The 19,023-nt window shown below is 44.8% G+C and overlaps 1 protein-coding gene and 1 non-coding gene across 6 annotated transcripts in view; both read left to right on the forward strand.

Annotated features, from left to right (window-relative positions):
• Nucleotides 1-7,202, forward strand: part of ZNF143 (zinc finger protein 143) — a 77,287-nt gene extending 70,085 nt beyond the window's left edge. For 4 of the 5 annotated variants that reach the window (XM_003781089.2, XM_023515174.1, XM_023515138.1 and 1 more), the window contains 2 exons: nucleotides 4,602-4,748; nucleotides 6,215-6,742. In XM_003781089.2, coding sequence (XP_003781137.1) covers nucleotides 4,602-4,748; nucleotides 6,215-6,298 — 231 coding nt within the window. In that variant the 3' untranslated portion in view covers nucleotides 6,299-6,742. Of the gene's footprint in view, nucleotides 1-4,601; nucleotides 4,749-6,214 lie in introns of all 5 variants that reach the window. The other variant, XM_012803962.1, reaches the window with a different exon arrangement.
• On the forward strand, nucleotides 494-657 carry LOC111724553. Its single transcript, XR_002772832.1, has one exon. It is a non-coding gene; the product is annotated as a U1 spliceosomal RNA (small nuclear RNA).
• Nucleotides 7,203-19,023: the final 11,821 nt, after the last annotated feature.

The following is a 19,023-nucleotide window of genomic DNA, read 5'->3' on the forward strand; positions in this document are numbered from 1 at the left end:
AAAAAAAAAAAAAAAAAAAAGATAGAGGCAGATTTAACTTGATATGACAGTTCTCCAAAGTGGTTTGGCCATCATACTCTCCCACTACCATTGTTGTTTCATATTACCACCAACATTTGGAGTTGTTAGTTTTTTTAAATTTTAGCCACAGCTGGGCAAGGTGGCTCATGCCTGTAATCCTAGCACTCCGGGAGGCTGAGGCAGGTGGATTGCTTGAGGTCAGGAGTTCAAACTACCCTGAGCAAGAGCAAAACCCTGTCTCTAAAAATAGCCAGGTGTTGCGATAGGCACCTGTAGTCCTGGCTACTCAGGAGGCTGAGGCCAGAGGATCACTTGAGCCCAAGAGTTTGATGTTACTTGAGATATGATGCCATGGTACTCTACTGAGGATGACAAAGTAAGACTGTCTCCAAAATAAATAAAATTTTAGCTATTCTAGTGGATTTGAATTACATATCATTGTGGTTTTAATTTATATTAAAAAACCCAATTCATACTTACCTGGCAGGGGAGATACCATGATCACGAAGGTGGTTTTCCCAGGGCGAGGCTTATCCATTGCACTCCGGATGTGCTGACCCCTGCGATTTCCCCAAATGTGGGAAACTCGACTGCATAATTTGTGGTAGTGGGGGACTGTGTTCACGCTCTCCCCTGTTTAAAAAAAAAAAAAAAACCCAATTCATTATAATATCACTTGGTTATATATCACTTTTATATATTAATAGATTCAGTTTGCTAATAGAAGATGGCCATAAAGTTCGTGTGCAACAAAATTTTAAAATAGATGTCTATTTTAGATTGCACACGAACTTTATGGCCACCCTGGGGGTTTTTTTTGCAGTTTTTTTTTCGCCGGGACCCAGTTTGAACCCACCACCTCTGGTATATGGGGCCGGCGCCCTACTTCTTTGAGCCACAGGCACTGCCCTGTTTTTTTTGTTTTGTTTTGTTTTAGGCAGACTCTCAAGCTATTGTCCTGGGTAGAGTGCTGTGGCATCATAGCTCATAGCAACCTCGAACTTGGGCTCAAGTGATCCTCTTGCCTCAGTTTTTCCATTTTTAGTAGAGACAGGGTCTCATTTTTCCTCAGGCTGGTCTCAAACTCCTGAGATCAAGCAGTCCGCCCGCCTTGGCCTCCCAGAGTGGTAGGATTACAGGCCTATGCCACCACACCCAGCTACCACCCTGTATATTTTTTAAAGACTACTTTTTAGAGTAGTTTTAGGGGCTTGACGTCTGTGGCTCAGATGGCTATGGAGCCAGCCACCTAAGGTGGCGGGTCCGAATCCAGCCAGGGCCCACCAAACAACAATGATGGCTGCAACCAAAAAATAGCTGGGCGCCTGTGGTCCCAGCTACTTGGGAGGCTGAGGCAGGAGACGCGCTTGAGCCCAGGAGTTGGAGGTTGCTGTGAGCTGGGATGCCCTGGCCTACTGCATTACCAGCATCCCCACCAGACTGGTATATTTGTCACAATCAGTGAGCCTATGATGACACATGAGAATCACCCACAGTCCACAGTTTACATCAGGGTTCGCTCTTTTTTTTTTTTTTTTTTTTTTTTTTTTGAGACGGAGCCTCAAGCTATCCCCCTGGGTAGAGTGCCATGGCATCACGCTCACAGCAACCTCCAACTCCTGGGCTCAAGCGAGTCTCCTGCCTCTGCCTCCCAAGTAGCTGGGACTACAGGCGCCCGCCACAACGCCTGGCCATTTTTTGGTTGCAGCCATCGTTGTTTGGCGGGCCCGGGCTGGGGATTCGAACCCGCCACCTTAGGTGTATGTGGCTGGCGCCTTAGCCGCTTGAGCCACAGGCGCCGAGCCCAGGGTTCGCTCTTGACGATGTACACTTGTTTGGACAAATGTATAATGACATACACCTATGGTTGTGTCATATAGAGTATTTTCACTGCCACAAAAATCCTCTGTGACAATTTTCTAATGTTTTGTTATTTAATATTTTGTTACCAATGTTCATAAGCCATATTGGTCTGTAATTACTTTTCTTTAAGTGTTGTCTCCTATTTCAGTATCAGAGTTGTGCTTGCTTCATAAAACAAATTGGGAAATATTCCCTTCTGCACTATTTTCTTATAGTTTATGTAATATTGGTATTATTTCTTCCTTAAAAGTTCGATAGACTTAATCAGAGACATCATGTAGGTCTGGAGTTTTCTTTTTTGAGAGGTTTTTGATTATGAATTCAAGTTTTGTAATAGATATAGTACTATTCAAATTATCTCTTTTTATTCGTGTCCATTTGGCAAGTTTTGTTTTTGAAGGAATTTGTCCCGTTTCATTTGTTATATTTATTGACATAAACTTGTTTGCATTTCTTCTTTTACTTGATCATCTTTCTTTCCTTCTTTTTTTCTCTTTTTGCAGTTTTTGGCTGGGGCTGGGTTTGGCATATGAGGCCAGCACCCTACTCCTTTGAGCCACAGGCACCGCCCCACTTGATCATCTTTATAGGGCTTTATAAATTTTATTAATCTTTCATAGAACACATTTTTACCTTTATCTTTTTTTTTTTCATTTCATTGATTTCTGTTCATACTTTTCATTATTTGCTTCCATTTACTTCTGGTTTAATTTTCTGTCTTTTTTTTTTTAAGTATAATATCCATTGTATTTTTTTCCAAAGGATTGTTTTTCTTCAGTCCTCAAGGAATCAGCTCCCTATAAGGGCTTTAGAGAAGGTCCTGGGGCAGCACCCACAGGTCTAAATTGGGGTGGGGATGTTCAGCCCTTGCTGGCTTCTGGAGAATGATTCCTTGCTGTGAATGGCACAGTTCACACAGTAATGTAGCTGTACACAGAGCTCAGAAAGTACATAGGCTTCTGAGACACTCCCTTCAGGAATATCCCCGGCAGCCACGGCCCGAATGACGGCTCTCTATAACTTTCTCTTCATCGGGCAGTTTGTGCAGTGACTAGGCTGCATGCAGTCACAGACCTTTTTGAATGGACCTTTCTTCCTTCTTTTCTTTGTCATCTTAGAAGCAGAGAACTCCAACTCCAAAGAGGCTTTCTCTTTTTCTGTCTTCTTAAGGTGGAAACTAAAATCAATGATTTTAAACCTTATTTTCTAATATAAGCATTTTAAAACTACAAATTTCCTTCTAAGGATTGCTTTAGCTTCAACTGACAAATTTTGAAACATTATGTTTAATTTTTTTAATATACAATGTTTTCCAGTTTTTTTGTTCATTAATTCCTGGATACAGTGGAACCTCTGTAAGCTGACCACTGGAGGGACTGTAACAAATTGGTCAATATTCAGAGGTGGTCTGTATATGGATATACATAAGGAATTAGGCCTACTGGACTAGTATGTACATGTGGTGCATGTCCAGTCTATGAAAAGTAGGTCAACTTAAGGAGATGGTCAATGTGGGGAGGTGGCAAACATTCTATAGTAGTATCTTTTCTACCTCTGATCCAAACTCAGGAAGAGGCATTTAAGATGCAAATTAGTCCACATGTATAACTTCCCAACTAGCCAGTTAGGGGTGGCTAATAGAGCCTGGCATGGCAGATCTATTTCTCCAGTGAGCTCTACCCTATTTTGCCGTGGGCTCATAATAGGTATGAGATAATAGATAATGAGGTAATGAGTCTTTTCTCTCTGAAATTCCTCAAATCAAAAAGAAGAGTTCAAGCCAAGTGTGGTGGCTCATACTTGCAATCCTAGTACTCTGGGAGGCTGAGGCAGGGAGGATCACTCGAGCTTAGGAGTTCCAGACCAGCCTGAGCAAGAGTGAGACATTGTCTCTACTAAAAATAGAAAACAGGTTTGGCACCTGTAGCACAGTGGTTATGGCACCAGCCATGCATTGAGGGTGGTGGGTTCGAACCCAGCCCGGACCAGCTAAACAACAATGACAACTGCAACAAAAAAATAGTTGGGCATTGTGGCAGGCACCTGTAGTCCCAGCTGCTTGGGAGACTGAGGCAAAAGACTCACTTAAGCCCAAGAGTTGGAGGTTGCCGTGAGCTGAGATGCCACCTCACTCTACTAAGGGTGACATAGTAAGACTCTGTCTCAAAAGTATAAAAAATAAATAAATAGGGCAGTGCCTGTGGCTCCAGGAGTAGAGTACCTGCCCCATTACCAGGGGTGGCAGGTTCAAGCCCAGCCCCCACCAAAACTGCAACAACAACAAAAAAAGTGTCTTGGGCGCCGCCTGTGGCTCAAAGGAGTAGGGTGCAGGCACCATATACCAGAGGTGGCAGGTTCAAACCCGGCCCTGGCCAAAAAATAAAAAATGAATAAATAAATAAAAATAGAAAAATTTGCAGGATGTCAGCTGCTCAAAAGGCTGATGAAAGAGGATTGCTGAACCCAAGACTTTGAGGCTGCTGTGATGCAACAGCATTCTAGCCTGAGCAACAGAATGAGACTTTGTGTCCAAAAAAAGAAAAAAAGTTCAGAATAGATTATAGACAATGAAAGTATACAAGGTATTTAGTGTTAGACTTCAATATGTCTATGGGAGTTGTTTGAAGACCATCTTTTGCATTAGGTGGACTTTAATCTACTTCAGTGATAGATTTATTTCTTCATGTGTGTGGATCTTTTTGTTTTATTTTACTTAGGTTGCAATTGTGGCTCAGGACTTGGCAGCGTTCCATACTGCCTCATCAGAAATGGGACACCAGCAGCATAGCCATCACTTAGTAACCACAGAAACCAGACCTCTGACCTTAGTGGCAACGTCCAACGGCACCCAGATTGCAGTTCAGGTGAGTATAGGGCAGGCTGTCCTCTGCCGACAGCCGCGATACTCATAGCTCTCCACCAGGTACACTGTGCTCAGTGTGTAACCTTTGTAAGAGGCGGGGCGTAAAACAATCTGTTTTGTCTCACCTACTTTAAGGAAATTGCTGTATTGAAGGTGAACTCAAAGAGACCGACACTTTGTTCTCTGCTCTGTTTGCATTTTTTTTTTCCTTTTTGAGACAAGAGACTCAAGCTGTCACCCTGAGTGAAGTACTATGGCATCTCAGCTCACAGCAATCTCAAACTCTTGGGCTTAAGTGATTCTCTTGCCTCAGCCTCCCAAGTAGCTGGGACTACAGGCACCTGCCACAACACCCAACTATTTTTTTGTTGTCATTGTTGTCATTGTTTAGCAGGCCCAAGCTGGGTTCAAACCCACCAGCCTCCATATATGTGACTGGCGCCCTACCCACTGAGTTACAGGTGCTGCCAATATATTTGCATATTCTAAGGGAATTTATAGAAAAAAAAATAACTTTACATATATCTCTCTCTGTGTACCCAGCCAGCCATCTTTACTTTCAGAGTAAAAGTCTAATTAGGCAGGATTCTATAAAGCACCTAGGAACCACTCCATGGAAAGAAATAGTGAGGCTCGGTGCCTGTGGCTCAAGTGGCTAAGGCACCAGCCACATACACGTAGGGTGGTGGGTTCGAACCCAGCCCGGGTCTACCAAACAACAATGACGGTTACAATCAAAAAATAGCCGGGCGTTGTGGCAGGCACCTGTGGTCCCAGCTACTTGGGAGGCAGAGGCAGGAGACTCGCTTGAGCCCGGGAGTTGGAGGTTGCTGTGAGCTGTAATGCCACGGCACTCTGCCCAGGGGGACAGCTTGAGGCTCTGTCTCAAAAAAAAAAAAAAAAAAAGCTAAAGGCTTAGGAAACACTCTATACTCCATTGGCTAAGATGAACATATTTTGTCCCTTACAGATGTGAAGAGTTTATGAAAAAAAAACTGCATTATTTTCCCCTGCAGGAATTTGTTTTTGTGTTTTTTGGGCTTTTTGGTTTTTTTGAGACAGAACCTCAAGCTGTCCCTCTGGGTAGAGTGGTATTACAGCTCACAGCAACCTCCAACTCCTAGGCTCAAGCCAGTCTCCTGCCGCTGCTTCCCAAGTAGCTGGGACCACAGGCACCCAGCACAACGCCTGGCTATTTTTTGGTTGCAGCCGTCATTGTTGTTTGGTGGGCCTGGGCTGGATTCAAACCTGCCACCTTAGGTATATGTGGCTGCGGCCTTAGCCACTTGAGCCACAGGCACTGAGCCTGTTTTTGTGTTCTTAATGATGGGTTAACAGTACTTTCTTAACAAGCCCTAATGTCAGAAGTACAGAGAGTTTTACTTCTGGCATATAACTCTTTTTGGGACATTATCTTGACTTTGGCCTTTAAATTGTTAGTGTCTGATATATGTGTCCCTGTTTCAGCTTGGAGAACAGCCATCTCTGGAAGAAGCCATCAGAATAGCATCTAGGATCCAACAAGGAGAAACTCCAGGTTTGGATGATTAATCCAAGAACAGTGGAGCAATAAAGCAGGAGGAGCCATTCGTCTCTGGCAGCAGAAATCCATGAGGCCCGGGCCCAGGAAAATTAGAAGCGTTCCATTCCTGATACACTGTACACATTTTTATGCAAGAGTGGAGAACATTTTATTCTTGACACTTTTGTGTATATAACTCTTGGAATAGATTACCAAACTGATTAATTGTGTACAAGGAAGTATGAAATTAGGGCAATACAATAAATTTTCATGTTATTCTTATCAGATTGCAAACTCCTAGAGTCTACATGAAAGACTAGTGACGTCTTATGGAGTCTCATGATGGATTTTTAACTTACTGTGAAAAAAATAAAGGCTGTATCTGAAATGTCAAAGGTTCTGTATGTCAAACAATCATAATTCCAAAAGCCATCATGGATAATAAAGGATGTAAAGCCTTCAGATATTTCCCCCAGTTAGCAGAGTGTCTGCAGTTTTTGTTCTTCCACATACTTGTCCATTTTTATCTCATGGTTCAAAGACCATTCATTTATGGTTTCCCACTCCCATTAAATACCAATTCTTCAAAGCTGAGATGCTAATTACATTAGCATTACATTGGATTATGTATAAAATTACAAAGTTACTTAAAATTAAAAAGTTAAATCCAGTGTTTGGGTTTTGTTGAAGATTTCACTTAGTGTTCTGTTTTTGTTACTGTTTGTTTTGGTTTTTTTTTTTAAATAATGAATTATCAAAGTTTAACCACAGGCTGGTGCCCAGCATGACAGTGCTGTAATTGGAAGTGGCTTTATTCTGAAAATTAGGTTAGTGGGTTGGTGTAAATTATTTATTTTTGCTTATGTACTTTTGTTTTAAAGCTTATTTACCCTAAAGTTTATTATTTTGAATACAGCAATTTTCAAAATGTTACCTTTATATTTGTTTTATTAAATTGGTGGTGGAGGGGGGGAAATGTTGCAGAAAATACCACATGTATTGAGAGTATGTTGGGGGTGGGGGTCTGTTTTGTTTTGAGACAGTCTTTCTGTCACCCTGGCTAAAGTGCAGTGGCGTCATCATAGCTCACTTCAACTTCCAGCTCCTCACTCAAGTCATCCTCCTGCCTCCACCTCCTGAGTAGTTGGGACTACAGATGCTGGCCACAATGCCCAGCTGATCTTTTTCCATTTTTTACTAGAGATAGTATCTCACTCTTGCTCAGGCTGGTCTCAAACTCTTGGTCTCAAGGGATCCTTCCACCTCAGCTTCCCAGCTTGCTAGTATTACTGGCATAAGCCACCAGGCCCTGCCTGAGAGTATGCTGTATATCAAGTACAAAATAAGTTTTTTTCCATAACTTTTTTTTTTTTTGTAGAGACAGAGTCTCAGTTTATCCCCCTCGGTAGAGTGCCGTGGTATCACACAGCTCACAGCAACCTCCAACTCCTGGGCTTAGGCGATTCTCCTGCCTCAGCCACCAAAGTAGCTAGGACCACAGGCGCCTACCACAACGCTTGGCTATTTTTTGTTGAATTTTGGCGGGGGCCGGGTTTGAACCTGCCACCCTCAGTTATATGGGGCTGGCACCCTACCCACTGAGCCACAGACGCCACTCAGGAGAAATCAAATCTTTTATTTATTTTTTTATTTTTTGGCCAGGGCTGGCTTTGAACCCTCCACCTCCAGCATATGGGACTGGCACCCTACCCTTTTGAGCCACAGGCTCCACCCTCCATAAATTTTTATATACATGGGCTGTCCAGAAAGTATCCAGCCATGCATTTTCTTCCCCCCCCCATTTCTTATTTTTTTTATATAATGTGTCGGATTCATGACAATTTTGTAAGATAATATGGAATTTACTGCTCCCATTTTGTACATGAGAAAACTGAAAATCCAAAGAAGTCAACTGAGCTAGGGAGAGGCAGGACACAGACTTTGACAACCCTGACTTTCTGACTCCAAATCCAATATGTCTTTTCACCATACCACAGTTACTTCCTCAAATGGTAAGGCAGAGATTATCAAGATGAACTTCGGTGATTTCTGATTGCCTAATGACCTGAGCAGTTGAAAAACCGTTTTCTAATGTTGAAAATTAAAATTCAACATACAGTCCACTAAGATTAAAAAGAAAAAAACAGAGGTGATGCCTGTGGCTCAAAGGAGTAGGGCTCCGGCCCCATATGCGGGAGGTGGCGGGTTCAAACCCAGCTCCAGCCAAAAACTGCAAAAAGAAAAATGAAGGGCAGTTCTGCAGCAACCTCTCCTATACTGTTGATTACCAGGCTCTGTTTTGCCAGAGAGCTGAAAGGTGGCTGTTTTCATTTCAGATTTTACAGTAGAAAGAGGAAAACATTATGTTATTTTATTTAATGATTTTATTTAATGTACCTTGGTCAGGTTCTTTGCACTCTTGCTAAAAATCTTGCTAAAAAGGGTTATCTCTTTTTTTTTTTTGGACACAGAGCCTCAAGCTGTTGCCCTGGGTAGAGTGCTGTGGCATCACAGCTCACAGCAACCTCCAACTCCTGGGCTCAAGCGATTCTCCTGCCTCTACCTCCCAAGTAGCTGTGTGCCCACCACAGCGTCCAGATATTTTTTTTTTTTTTGGTTGCAGCTGTCATTTGATGGGCTCAGGGTGGATTTGAACCCACCAGCTCAGATGTATGTGGCTGGTGCCTTAGCCACTTGAGCCACAGATGCTGAGCCAAAGGGTTATGATTTAATCATTTGAAATAGGAAACCCTTCAGAGTTGGGCAGGGGATTGGTTGTTTTTCCTTCAAAACTGTATATACAGTAGAACCTCTGTAAGTTGACCACCCAAGGGACTGTAACAAACTTGTCAACATATGGAACTTCCATTGAGTACATGTGGTGCATGTCCTGTCTATGAAAATTAAGTCAACTTGAGGTAGTCAGTGGAGGGAGGTATATATAAACATTAGAAAAACCCCTAGTCACCTACAGATCCAGTCTTCGTCCTTGGTAGAGAAATTTAGACACAGAGCTCCCACCTGAGACCTACTGAGGTTCAGAAGGGTAGGCATGGTGGGAGGGAAGACCAATCTTGGAAATCACAGGGTAGTGTCCAGCCCTCCAGTGCCAGTCTTGGCTGCTGATGGGAAGCTTTTCCCCACAGGGCCCAACCAGGCTTCTGTGCTTCCCAGGATCAAAATTCAAGCTGTGCCAGCCTTCTTTGGCCCCCAACATCTGACTTCACTCAAGTTCCAGGGCATTTCTCCCTACTCCCAGGCTTCTGCCAGTTGGATTGGGCAATGCTTAGCTAGACCGTTCTGGTGAGCCTGAAAATGCTTTCCTACTGGCACCCAGAGAAAAGGGCACAGGGGCACTGCTGATTGTCCCTGTCCTGCCTTCCTGGGAATGGGATCTCAGGAGCCTAGCAAGGTTCTATGTTTCCCCCAAGGGAAGATTCTAGTTGAGGTGCTGACAGTGGCTTATAAAGCTGCTGTGGGGTCTCATCACAGTGCAGAAGGCAGAAAGGAGTCTTCAAAATTGAAAAATCTTAGAAAGGCCAGCCTAAGCAAGAGTGAGACCCTCTCTCTACTAAAAACAGAAAAATTAGCAGGTGTCATAGTAGTTGCCTATAGCCCCAGCTATTTGGGAGGCTGAGGCAGGAGGATCACGTGAGCCCAAGAGTTTGAGGTTGCTGTGAGCTGTGACAACGCCATAGCATTCAACCCCAGGGAGACAGAGTGAGACTCAGTCTCGAAAAAAAACAAAAATCCTCAAAAGGCACTTGATGAATCCAGAGTACCGTCTAGCAAGTGGAACCAGGTGGAATATAACCCTCTGCAATATGACCCACCAGTGCTCAAGGCAAACCTTTCAGTCCAATAAAAACACTTTGTTCTACTCCAGACACCATTGAGGCCATTACAAAGAAGTACATTGCCTACAGTTTGCACTCTTAGTAAGAACATAGAACTAGGCTAGAGGGCGGCGTCTGTGGCTCAAAGGAGTAGGGCGCTGGCCCCATATACCAAAGGTGGCGAGTTCAAACCCGGCCCAGCCAAAAACTGAAAAAAAAAAAAAAAAGAACTAGGCTAGAATAAGGGACTCTGTGAGGTAGCTGTGGGCCAGCTCTCTCCTTTCCCCCATTTCCATCCCCAGGCCTTCAGGGCCAAACTAAGTTTGGGCAACCTCCTTGCTGTCTGCCTTCCTGACAGCCCTGGGGCTAGATAAGCAACTTGGCAAACTAACCTGACAGCCCACTGAATTCTGTTTATCAACCCAAGGAATTTATGGTCCAACATCTCCTGGCTCAGATAAGATTGCAGACCAGTCCTCCAACAGTGAGCAGACCCCGGGAAGTGGGAAGTGAAAAAGAAAGAGTCAGAGCTGAAGTCTGCTACCAAGGAGGGAAAGAGAACGTGGGGAGTAGAACAAGGCTGCCTCAGCCCCCTCCACAGTAAGCACTTTCTATACTTAGGTTTCCTGTGGGGCAGGGAGATCCTTCGAGCAATACTGCCCTCTCTGCCTAGGGAACTTGGCTGGCTTCATGGGTGTGTAACCAGTACAGTTTGAACAAGACCCTGCACTGCAGAAGGGCCCTGCATTAAGGTTTCATGCTCTGTGGTTATAGTCTTGAAATTCTTAGTAAGTTTGTCTTCGAATGTGTGTTTTGTGAAGGCCCATGCACCAATGGAGCATGTGCTGAGAGCTGGGGAGCCTGAGCTTACGGAAAGTCCCACTCCCTGCTGCCTCCCTGAAAGGGCTCTCTCACCACCAATCTTCCACCTGGCCTCCCCCTTCTTGCCTTCACCCTGCAACTGATGCCACCCTCTTCTGTTGGCAGGGGCCTGGTACCAATACAGAGCAGGTCAGTGATCAGTAAATGCACCCTGTGGAGTAGGGCATGGTGATGGCCATCCCCACCCTCGGCTGGCAGCACCACACTTGGCCAGCTGGCAGCACCACACTTGGCCAGGGGATGGCCAGCCTTAGCTTAAGCTTGACAGGGGTGAGCCTCTTGCCCATCCCTTTACCAAGAGTGTTGCAGTTCTGAGTCTTTTTTTTTTTTTTGAGACAGAGCCTCAAGCTGTCCCCCTGGGTAGAGTGCCACAGCAACCTCCAACTCCTGGGTTCAAATGAGTCTCCTGCATCTGCCTCCCAAGTAATTGGGACCATAGGCACCCGCCAGTTGGATTGGGCAATGCTTAGCTTGCAGCCGTCATTGTTGTTTGGCGGGCCCGGGCTGGATTCGAACCTGCCACCTTAGGTGTATGTGGCTGGAGCCTTAGCCACTTGAGCCACAGGCGCCAAGCCGCAGTTCTGAGTCATAAAATACTTGGAGTAGCCCATTCACTCTGGGCTGGAGTAACAGGCTAATGGAGAGGGGAGACACTTAGTAGGAAAGGGAACCCTGGCAGCAGCAAGGTACTATGCTCTGGAGAGCCCTCTCAATAGGCTCTGCACCTGGGGGAATTCTTTCTTCCACCTTCCAACATAGAGTCTGGCTTATATTTGTCTCTGCCAGCAGCTCAAAGATACTCTCCTGGGAAAGGCCACAAATAACAAATTGTGTAATTTCAGTGATTCCGAATATGAGTTAAATATTCTAATATTTGTATTTAAAATTGTGATTACAGGGGCAGCACCTGTGACTCAAAGGAGTAGGGCACCGACCCCATATGCCAGAGGTGGTGGGTTCAAACCCAGCCCCGGCAAAAAACTGCAAAAAAAAAATTGTGATTACAGCCAGGAATGATGGCTCACACTTGTAATCCCAGCACTTTGGGAGACCCAGGCAGGAGGATTGCTTCAGGCTAGGCATTCAAGACCAGCTTGGGCCACAAAGTGAGACCTTGTCTCTATAAAAAAAATCTTTTTAAAAAATTAGATGGCTTGGCGCCTGTGGCTCAAGTGGCTAAGGCTCCAGCCACGCACACCCAAGGTGGCGGGTTCGAATCCAGCCCAGGCCGCCAAACAACAATGACGGCTGCAACCAAAAAATAGCTGGGCGTTGTGGTGGGCGCCTGTGGTCTCAGCTACTCGGGAGGCTGAAGCAGGAGATTCACTTGAGCCCAGGAGTTGGAGGTTGCTGTGGGCTGTGATGCCACAGCACTCTACCCAGGGGGACAGTTGGAGGCTCCTATCTCACACAAAAAAAAAGATTAGCCAAATCTGAGATATCACCTAACCCTGGTAAGATTAGCCCACATCACAAAGTCCCAAAACTGCAGATGCTGGCGTGGATGTGGAGAGAAGAGAACACTTCTTCATTGCTAGTGGGATGGCAAACTAATATAGCCTTTTTGGAAAGAAGTATGGAGAATCCTCAAAGAACTAAAAGTAGACGTTCCATTTGATCCTGCAATCCCATTACTAGATATCTACTGAGAAGAACAAAAATCATTTTAGCACAAAGACAATTGCACCAGAATGTTTATTGCAGCTCAATTCATAATGGGCAAGTTGTGAAAGCAACCCAAATATCCATCAACCTATGAATGGATCAACAAGCTGTGGTATTTGTATACCATGGAATACTATTTAGCCATTTAAAAAGATGGAGAATTCACATCTTTTACATTTACCAGGATGGAGTTGAAACACATTCTTCTTAGTAGGGCAAGAATGTAAAAATAAATATCCAATGTACTCAATACTAATATGAAATCGATATGTTAAAAATTACATGCTCGGGCTCGGCGCCTGTAGCTCAACCGGCTAAGGCGCCAGCCACGTACACCTAAGGTGGCGGGTTCGAATCCCCAGCCCGGACCCGCCAAACAACAATAATGGCTGCAACCAAAAAAAAAATAGCCGGGCGTTGTGGCAGGCGCCTGTGGTCCCAGCTACTTGGGAGGCAGAGGCAGGAGACTCGCTTGAGCCCAGGAATTGGAGGTTGCTGTGAGCTGTAATGCCACGGCACTCTACCCAGGGGGACAGCTTGAGGCTCTGTCTCAAAAAAAAAAAAAAAATTACATGCTCGTATGAATAATAAAACACAAATACAGTCTAGTACAGGAGAATGGGAGGAGGAAGGGGGAAGGAGGGAGGAGGAGGATGATTGGCAGAAGAAAGGAGGGCATGTGGTGGGATCCTAACTAATGTGCACATTGTGAGGGTATATAACACGTGCTGGGGTAAGGGGCTATTTGACAACTGGAACTTTACCCTGGAAGTGAGAACAATATAATTTAAAAATTTGTACCCTCATTTTAATTTGAAATAAAAAAAGAAAGAAAGAAAAAATTAGCCAAGTGTGGTGGTGTACACTTGTAGTCCTAGCTACTCAGGAGGCTGAGGCAGGAGGATTCCTTGAGCCCAGGAGTTGGAGGCTGCAATAAATACATACATACATACATACATGCATACATACATAATAGGCATTGCATTTAATATAAAAATGAAAGTTAAGATTCATGCTAAAAATTTAAATTTTTAGCCAGGCATTGTGACAAGTGCCTATTGTCCCAGCTACTCAGGAGGCTGAGACAAGAGAATCGCTTAAGCCCAAGAGTTTGAGGTTGCTGTGAGCTGTGATGCCACAGCACTCTAGTGAGGGCAACATAGTGAGACTCTGTCTCAAAAATAAATAATTAATTAAATAAATAAAAATTTAAATTTTAAACATTAAATATGAAATAATAGGTACCATGACAAGTCATGGGAGACACTGCAATAAAAAAGAAAAAGCTTATGTGTCTCTTTTTTGTATGTATTATAAAATATATATAACATAAAATTTTCCAGTTTAACCTTTTTTTTTTTTGAGACAGAGTCTTGCTTTGTTGCCCTCAGTAGAGTGCTGTAATGTCTTAGTTCACAGCAATCTCAGACTCTTGGCTCAAGCAATTCTCTAGCCTTAGCCTCCCAAGTAGCTGAGACTACAGGTGTCCACCACAACGCCTGGCTATTTTTAGAGAAGGGATCTCACTCTAGCTCAGGCTGGTCTCAAACTCATGATCTCAGGCGATCCACCCGCCTTGGCCTTCCGGAGTACAGGGATTACAGGTGTAGACCAAAATTTACTAGTTTAACCGTTTTTGAGTGTGCATTTTTGAGTTCCTGCCCTCTGTATCCATGAACTCCATAGCCATGGATTCAACCAAACACAATATTTATAATATTTATAGTATTTATAATAAATAATTCCACAAAGTTCTAAAGAGAAAAACTTGAATTTTTGGTGTACCGAGTACTGCATTGACTCCATGAGAATGAAGTGATCTGTAGGCATTGTACTGGGAATTATATGTATACAGGAGGGTATGAAGGTATGCATAGGTTATTATTTATTTTCTTTTTTTTTTTTTTTTTTTTTGAGACAGAGCCTCAAGCTGTCCCCCTGGGTAGAGTGCCGTGGCATTACAGCTCACAGCAACCTCCAACTCCTGGGCTCAAGCGAGTCTCCTGCCTCCGCCTCCCAAGTAGCTGGGACCACAGGCGCCCACCACAACACCCGGCTATTTTTTGGTTGCAGCCGTCATTGTTGTTTGGCGGGTCCGGGCTGGGGATTCGAACCCGCCACCTTAGGTGTACGTGGCTGGCGCCTTAGCCGGTTGAGCTATAGGCGCCGAGCCTATTATTTATTTTCGAGAGAGACAGTCTCATTCTGTTGCCCCAGGCTAGAGTGCCCTAGATTCATAATGCACAAGAAAGAACCTCAAACTCCTAGGCTCAAGTAATCCTCCTGCCTCAACTTCCTGAGTACCTGGACTAAGGCACGAGCCTCCACACTCAGCTAAGTTTTTTCTTTTTTTGTTGAAACTGAGTCTCACTCTGTCACTCTGGGTAGAGTGCTGTGGCATTAGCATAGCTCACAGCACCCCCAAACTCCTGAGCCACTATTCCTGGCCTACTATACCATTTTATATTAGAAACTTGAGCATCATGGATTTGGGTATCCGTGGGGAGTCCCAGACTCAATCCCCACAGATATTAAGGGATGACTATACATTTACCTTGTTGTGCAACCATCACCACCACCATCGTCAGAACATTTTCCTCATCCCAGATGGAAGCTCTGTGCGCAGTGAACAATAACTCGAGGCTGAATAGGGGGGCTCATGCCTGTAATCCTAGCACTCTGGGAGGTAAGGTGGGACGATCTCTTGAGCTCAGGAGTTCCAGATCAGCCTCAGCAAGAGTGAGACCCAGTCTCCACTAAAAATAGAAAAAAGTAGCAGGGCATTGTGACGGGCACCTATAGTCACAATATAGGTGAGGCAGAGGCATCACTGGAGCCCAGGAGTCTGAGGTTTCTGTGAGCTAGGCGGACACCACACCATGGCACTCTAGCAACAGAATGAGATTCTGTCTCCAGAAAACAAACAAAAAAACAGGGTGGCACCTGTGGCTCAAAAGAGTAGGGCCCCGGCCCCGTATGCTGGAGGTGGCAGGTTCAAACCCAGCCCTGGCCAGAAACTGCAAAAAAATAAAATAAAATAAAAAGAATTCTGGGCTCAGCGCCTATAGCTCAACCGGCTAGGGCGCCAGCCACGTACACCTAAGGTGGCGGATTCGAATCCCCAGCCCGGACCCGCCAAACAACAATGACAGCTGCAACCAAAAAATAGCTGGGCGCTGTGGCGGGCGCCTGTGGTCCCAGCTACTTGGGAGGCGGAGGCAGGAGACTCGCTTGAGCCCAGGAGTTGGAGGTTGCTGTGAGCTGTGATGCCATGGCACTCTACCCAGGGGAACAGCTTGAGGCTCTGTCTCAAAAAAAAAAAAAAAAAAGAATTCTGCATTCTCCCTACCTGGCTAATCCCTAGCAGCCATCATTCTCTATGAATTTGACTGTTTTAGGGCCTCATATTACATGACATATTAAAATTGTAATAATATATACTGATACCAAAAAGAGGAACAAATCATGTTGAGCACCTTTTGTGAAATATGACTTGAGTATGATCAATTTATTTTTGTTTTTATTTTTTGGCCAGGGCTGGGTTTGAACCTGCCACCTCTGGCATATGGGGCGGGGCTGGTGCCCTACTCCCTTGAGCCACTAGCACCGCCCAGTATTACCAATTTAATGCAGTTTTTTCCTTTCTTAAAATGTGTTTGACAGTTTCTGGCACCCTCTGTATTTGTCTTTCTGTGTCTGACTTCCTGCTCTTTGACCAACGGGCCCAGCATTTCCATTTTGCACTGAGCCCCAGGGCCCAGCATTTCCATTCTGCCCTGAGCCCCACGGATTATGTACCTGTCCTGCTGAGCAATGTGCTTCTATTAACACTTCTCTTTTGCTGCAGGTGTGTGCCTTGTGTTTGGGGAATACATTATCTGTTTCTCCTGTTAGATTGTGGCCTCCCTTAGGACAACCAGAATTTAAACTTCCCTGTAACTCCTGGAGGCCTCACAGAGTAGCAGGCTCCTCTGGCTAGACCCTCCAGCTCTGAACTCAGCCGGCTTGAGCTGTCCAGAGACTCCTCAAGGCTCCATGCCAGAGTTTCATTTTGCTTCCAGAGCACCGCTAAAAGTGAAGGACAGAAAGTCATGCTGAGAGTGAAGAATGCTCAAAATTCAGGACAATTGTGTGAATAATTAAAATGCAAATTGTCTGGCAAAAGCTTTCTCTGCTCATTTTTCTGTATTTAAATGAAAGAAACTAAGATTCCAGCTCTGATGTCAGTCCCAAATTTCTTCCTAATTCGCCTCACCTCCATAGGGCTCCCCTGGGATGCTTAGGACACAGAGTTCCCAGACTCTCCACAAACCTAAGCACCTTCACTAATCTTCCCCAAAGCCGCCCAGCCTAAGAGATGTGCAGAGCAGCTTTAATCTAAGTTGCAGACCGAGGCCCAGTATTCTCCAAACAAATGCTGCAGTATCTAAGGAAAAAGCAAAGAAGTACAATCCCTGCTGCCCTGGAGGAGTTGGCTTATCTTTCTAGATAGATAGGAAACCTTTACTCCAAGACAGTGACAGGACTTTTGTGCTGTTGAGGGGCCGGGAACAGCAGGAGGTCTCATTTGGGAGCAGCTCCTACACTCATCAGACATTTTACTCGGGAAAAAAACTGGTTAGGCAGGTTTTCCCACTACTGCCTTAGGCTTTTCGAACACCCTGAAATTGCTTCATGTCCTTTTTCTTTGTTTTGAGAAAGAGTTTTGCACTGGAGTGCCAAGGCCTCAACAAAGCTCACTGAAACCTCAAACTCCCGGGCTCAAATGATCCTCTTGCCTCAGCCTCCCAAGTAGCTGGGACTGAGAGAGGATACCCTAGAAGGGTGAGGTCTGGGAGAAACAGGTCTTCTCAACGAGATCACGAGGTTACACCTGCGGGGGTCCTCTCCATGGTGACTCAGCTCTTAGGAATTTGTAAACTGGAAATTTCAAAGTTCTGTGAAATCCTGTAGTTCTGTAGGGGCTGGACTAGCATCTCCCGCTTGATTCAAACTGGCCAATGGGAAGGGTACCTGTGGGGTGGAATTTTTTGACTGTCAATAAAAGGAGAAAGACCAAGCCAGTCGGGGAGCGCGGCCATTTGGAAATCTTCTATGCCCTAAGCTCCCAGTCGATGAATAAAGCCCTCTTATAAACGTGGTGTTTGGGCCTCGTCTTCCTGCAACAAGACTACAGATGCCTGCCACAACACCTGGCTAATTTGTCTATTTTCAGTAGAGATGGGGTCTTACTCTTCCAAGGATGGTCTGAAACTCCTCAGCTCAAAGGCTCCTGCTGCCTCAGCCTCCCAAAGAGATAGAATTACAGATGTGAGCCACCAAGCCTGACCTTTTTATACTTTTTATAGAGATGTCAAGGTCACTGTTGCTCAGGCTGATCTTGAACACTTGGCCTCAAGCAATTCTCCTGCATCAGCCTCCCAGAGTGCTAAGATTACAGGTATGAGTCACTATGCCCAACCACTTCGTGTCCCTTTAACCAGAAAAACAGGAGCAACAGAAAAACAGACCACTTTTTTCTGCAAAGGTGAGTTTCACTACTGGGAAGCTGGTAAAACTTGGGGTATTTAAGAGCCAAAAATAAAGGCACTGATTAATAATGAATGAAAAGCACAGTGGTGGGACCTGGGGTCAGCCACCAGCAGGGGGAGCTATGGAGGTTCAGGGAACAATCCATAGTCACAGCAATTGCTTCTCCACTTGTGGAATAAATGAACCAGCTGTGACTTGCCCAGGTCAGTGTTTTCTCTAACACTGAAGTGAGTCAGCATGCCCACCCCACAGGTGAATTTTATGGTATATAAATTGACTTCAATAAAGCTGTTGAAAAATTAATAGAAAAAAATTTAAGAAGGTTTATCTAGGCTTTGGTGCCTGTAGTACAGTGGTTATGGTGTCAGTTACATACACCAAGGGCAATGGGCTCAAACCTGGCCCTGGGCCAGCTAGACAACAATGACAGCTGCAACAAAAAATAGCAGGGCATTGTGGCGGGTGCCTGTAGTCCCAGCTACTTGGGAGGCTGAGGCAAGAGAATCACTTAAGCCCTGGAGTTGGAGGTTGCTGTGAGCTGTGACATCATGGCGCTCTACCAAGGGTAACATAGCGAGACTCTGTCTCAAAAAAAAAAAAAAATTTATGTAGACAAGAGTACTGTGCAGCCTTTAAAAAGAGTGAAACAGTTCTATATGTGCTAATATGAAATAATTCAAAATAAATATATTTTCAGTGGGGCAGAGTCTCACTCAGTCACCCTGGGGTTGAGTGCCATGGCATTACAGCTCACAGCAACCTTGCTCGCCACAAAGCCCAGCTATTTTTAGAGACAGGTCTCACTCTTGCTCAGGCTGGTCTTGAACTTCTGAAATCAA

Source organism: Otolemur garnettii, unplaced genomic scaffold, assembly GCF_000181295.1.
Source record: "Otolemur garnettii isolate 467f Iridium unplaced genomic scaffold, OtoGar3 scaffold00001, whole genome shotgun sequence".
NCBI lineage: Eukaryota > Metazoa > Chordata > Mammalia > Primates > Galagidae > Otolemur > Otolemur garnettii.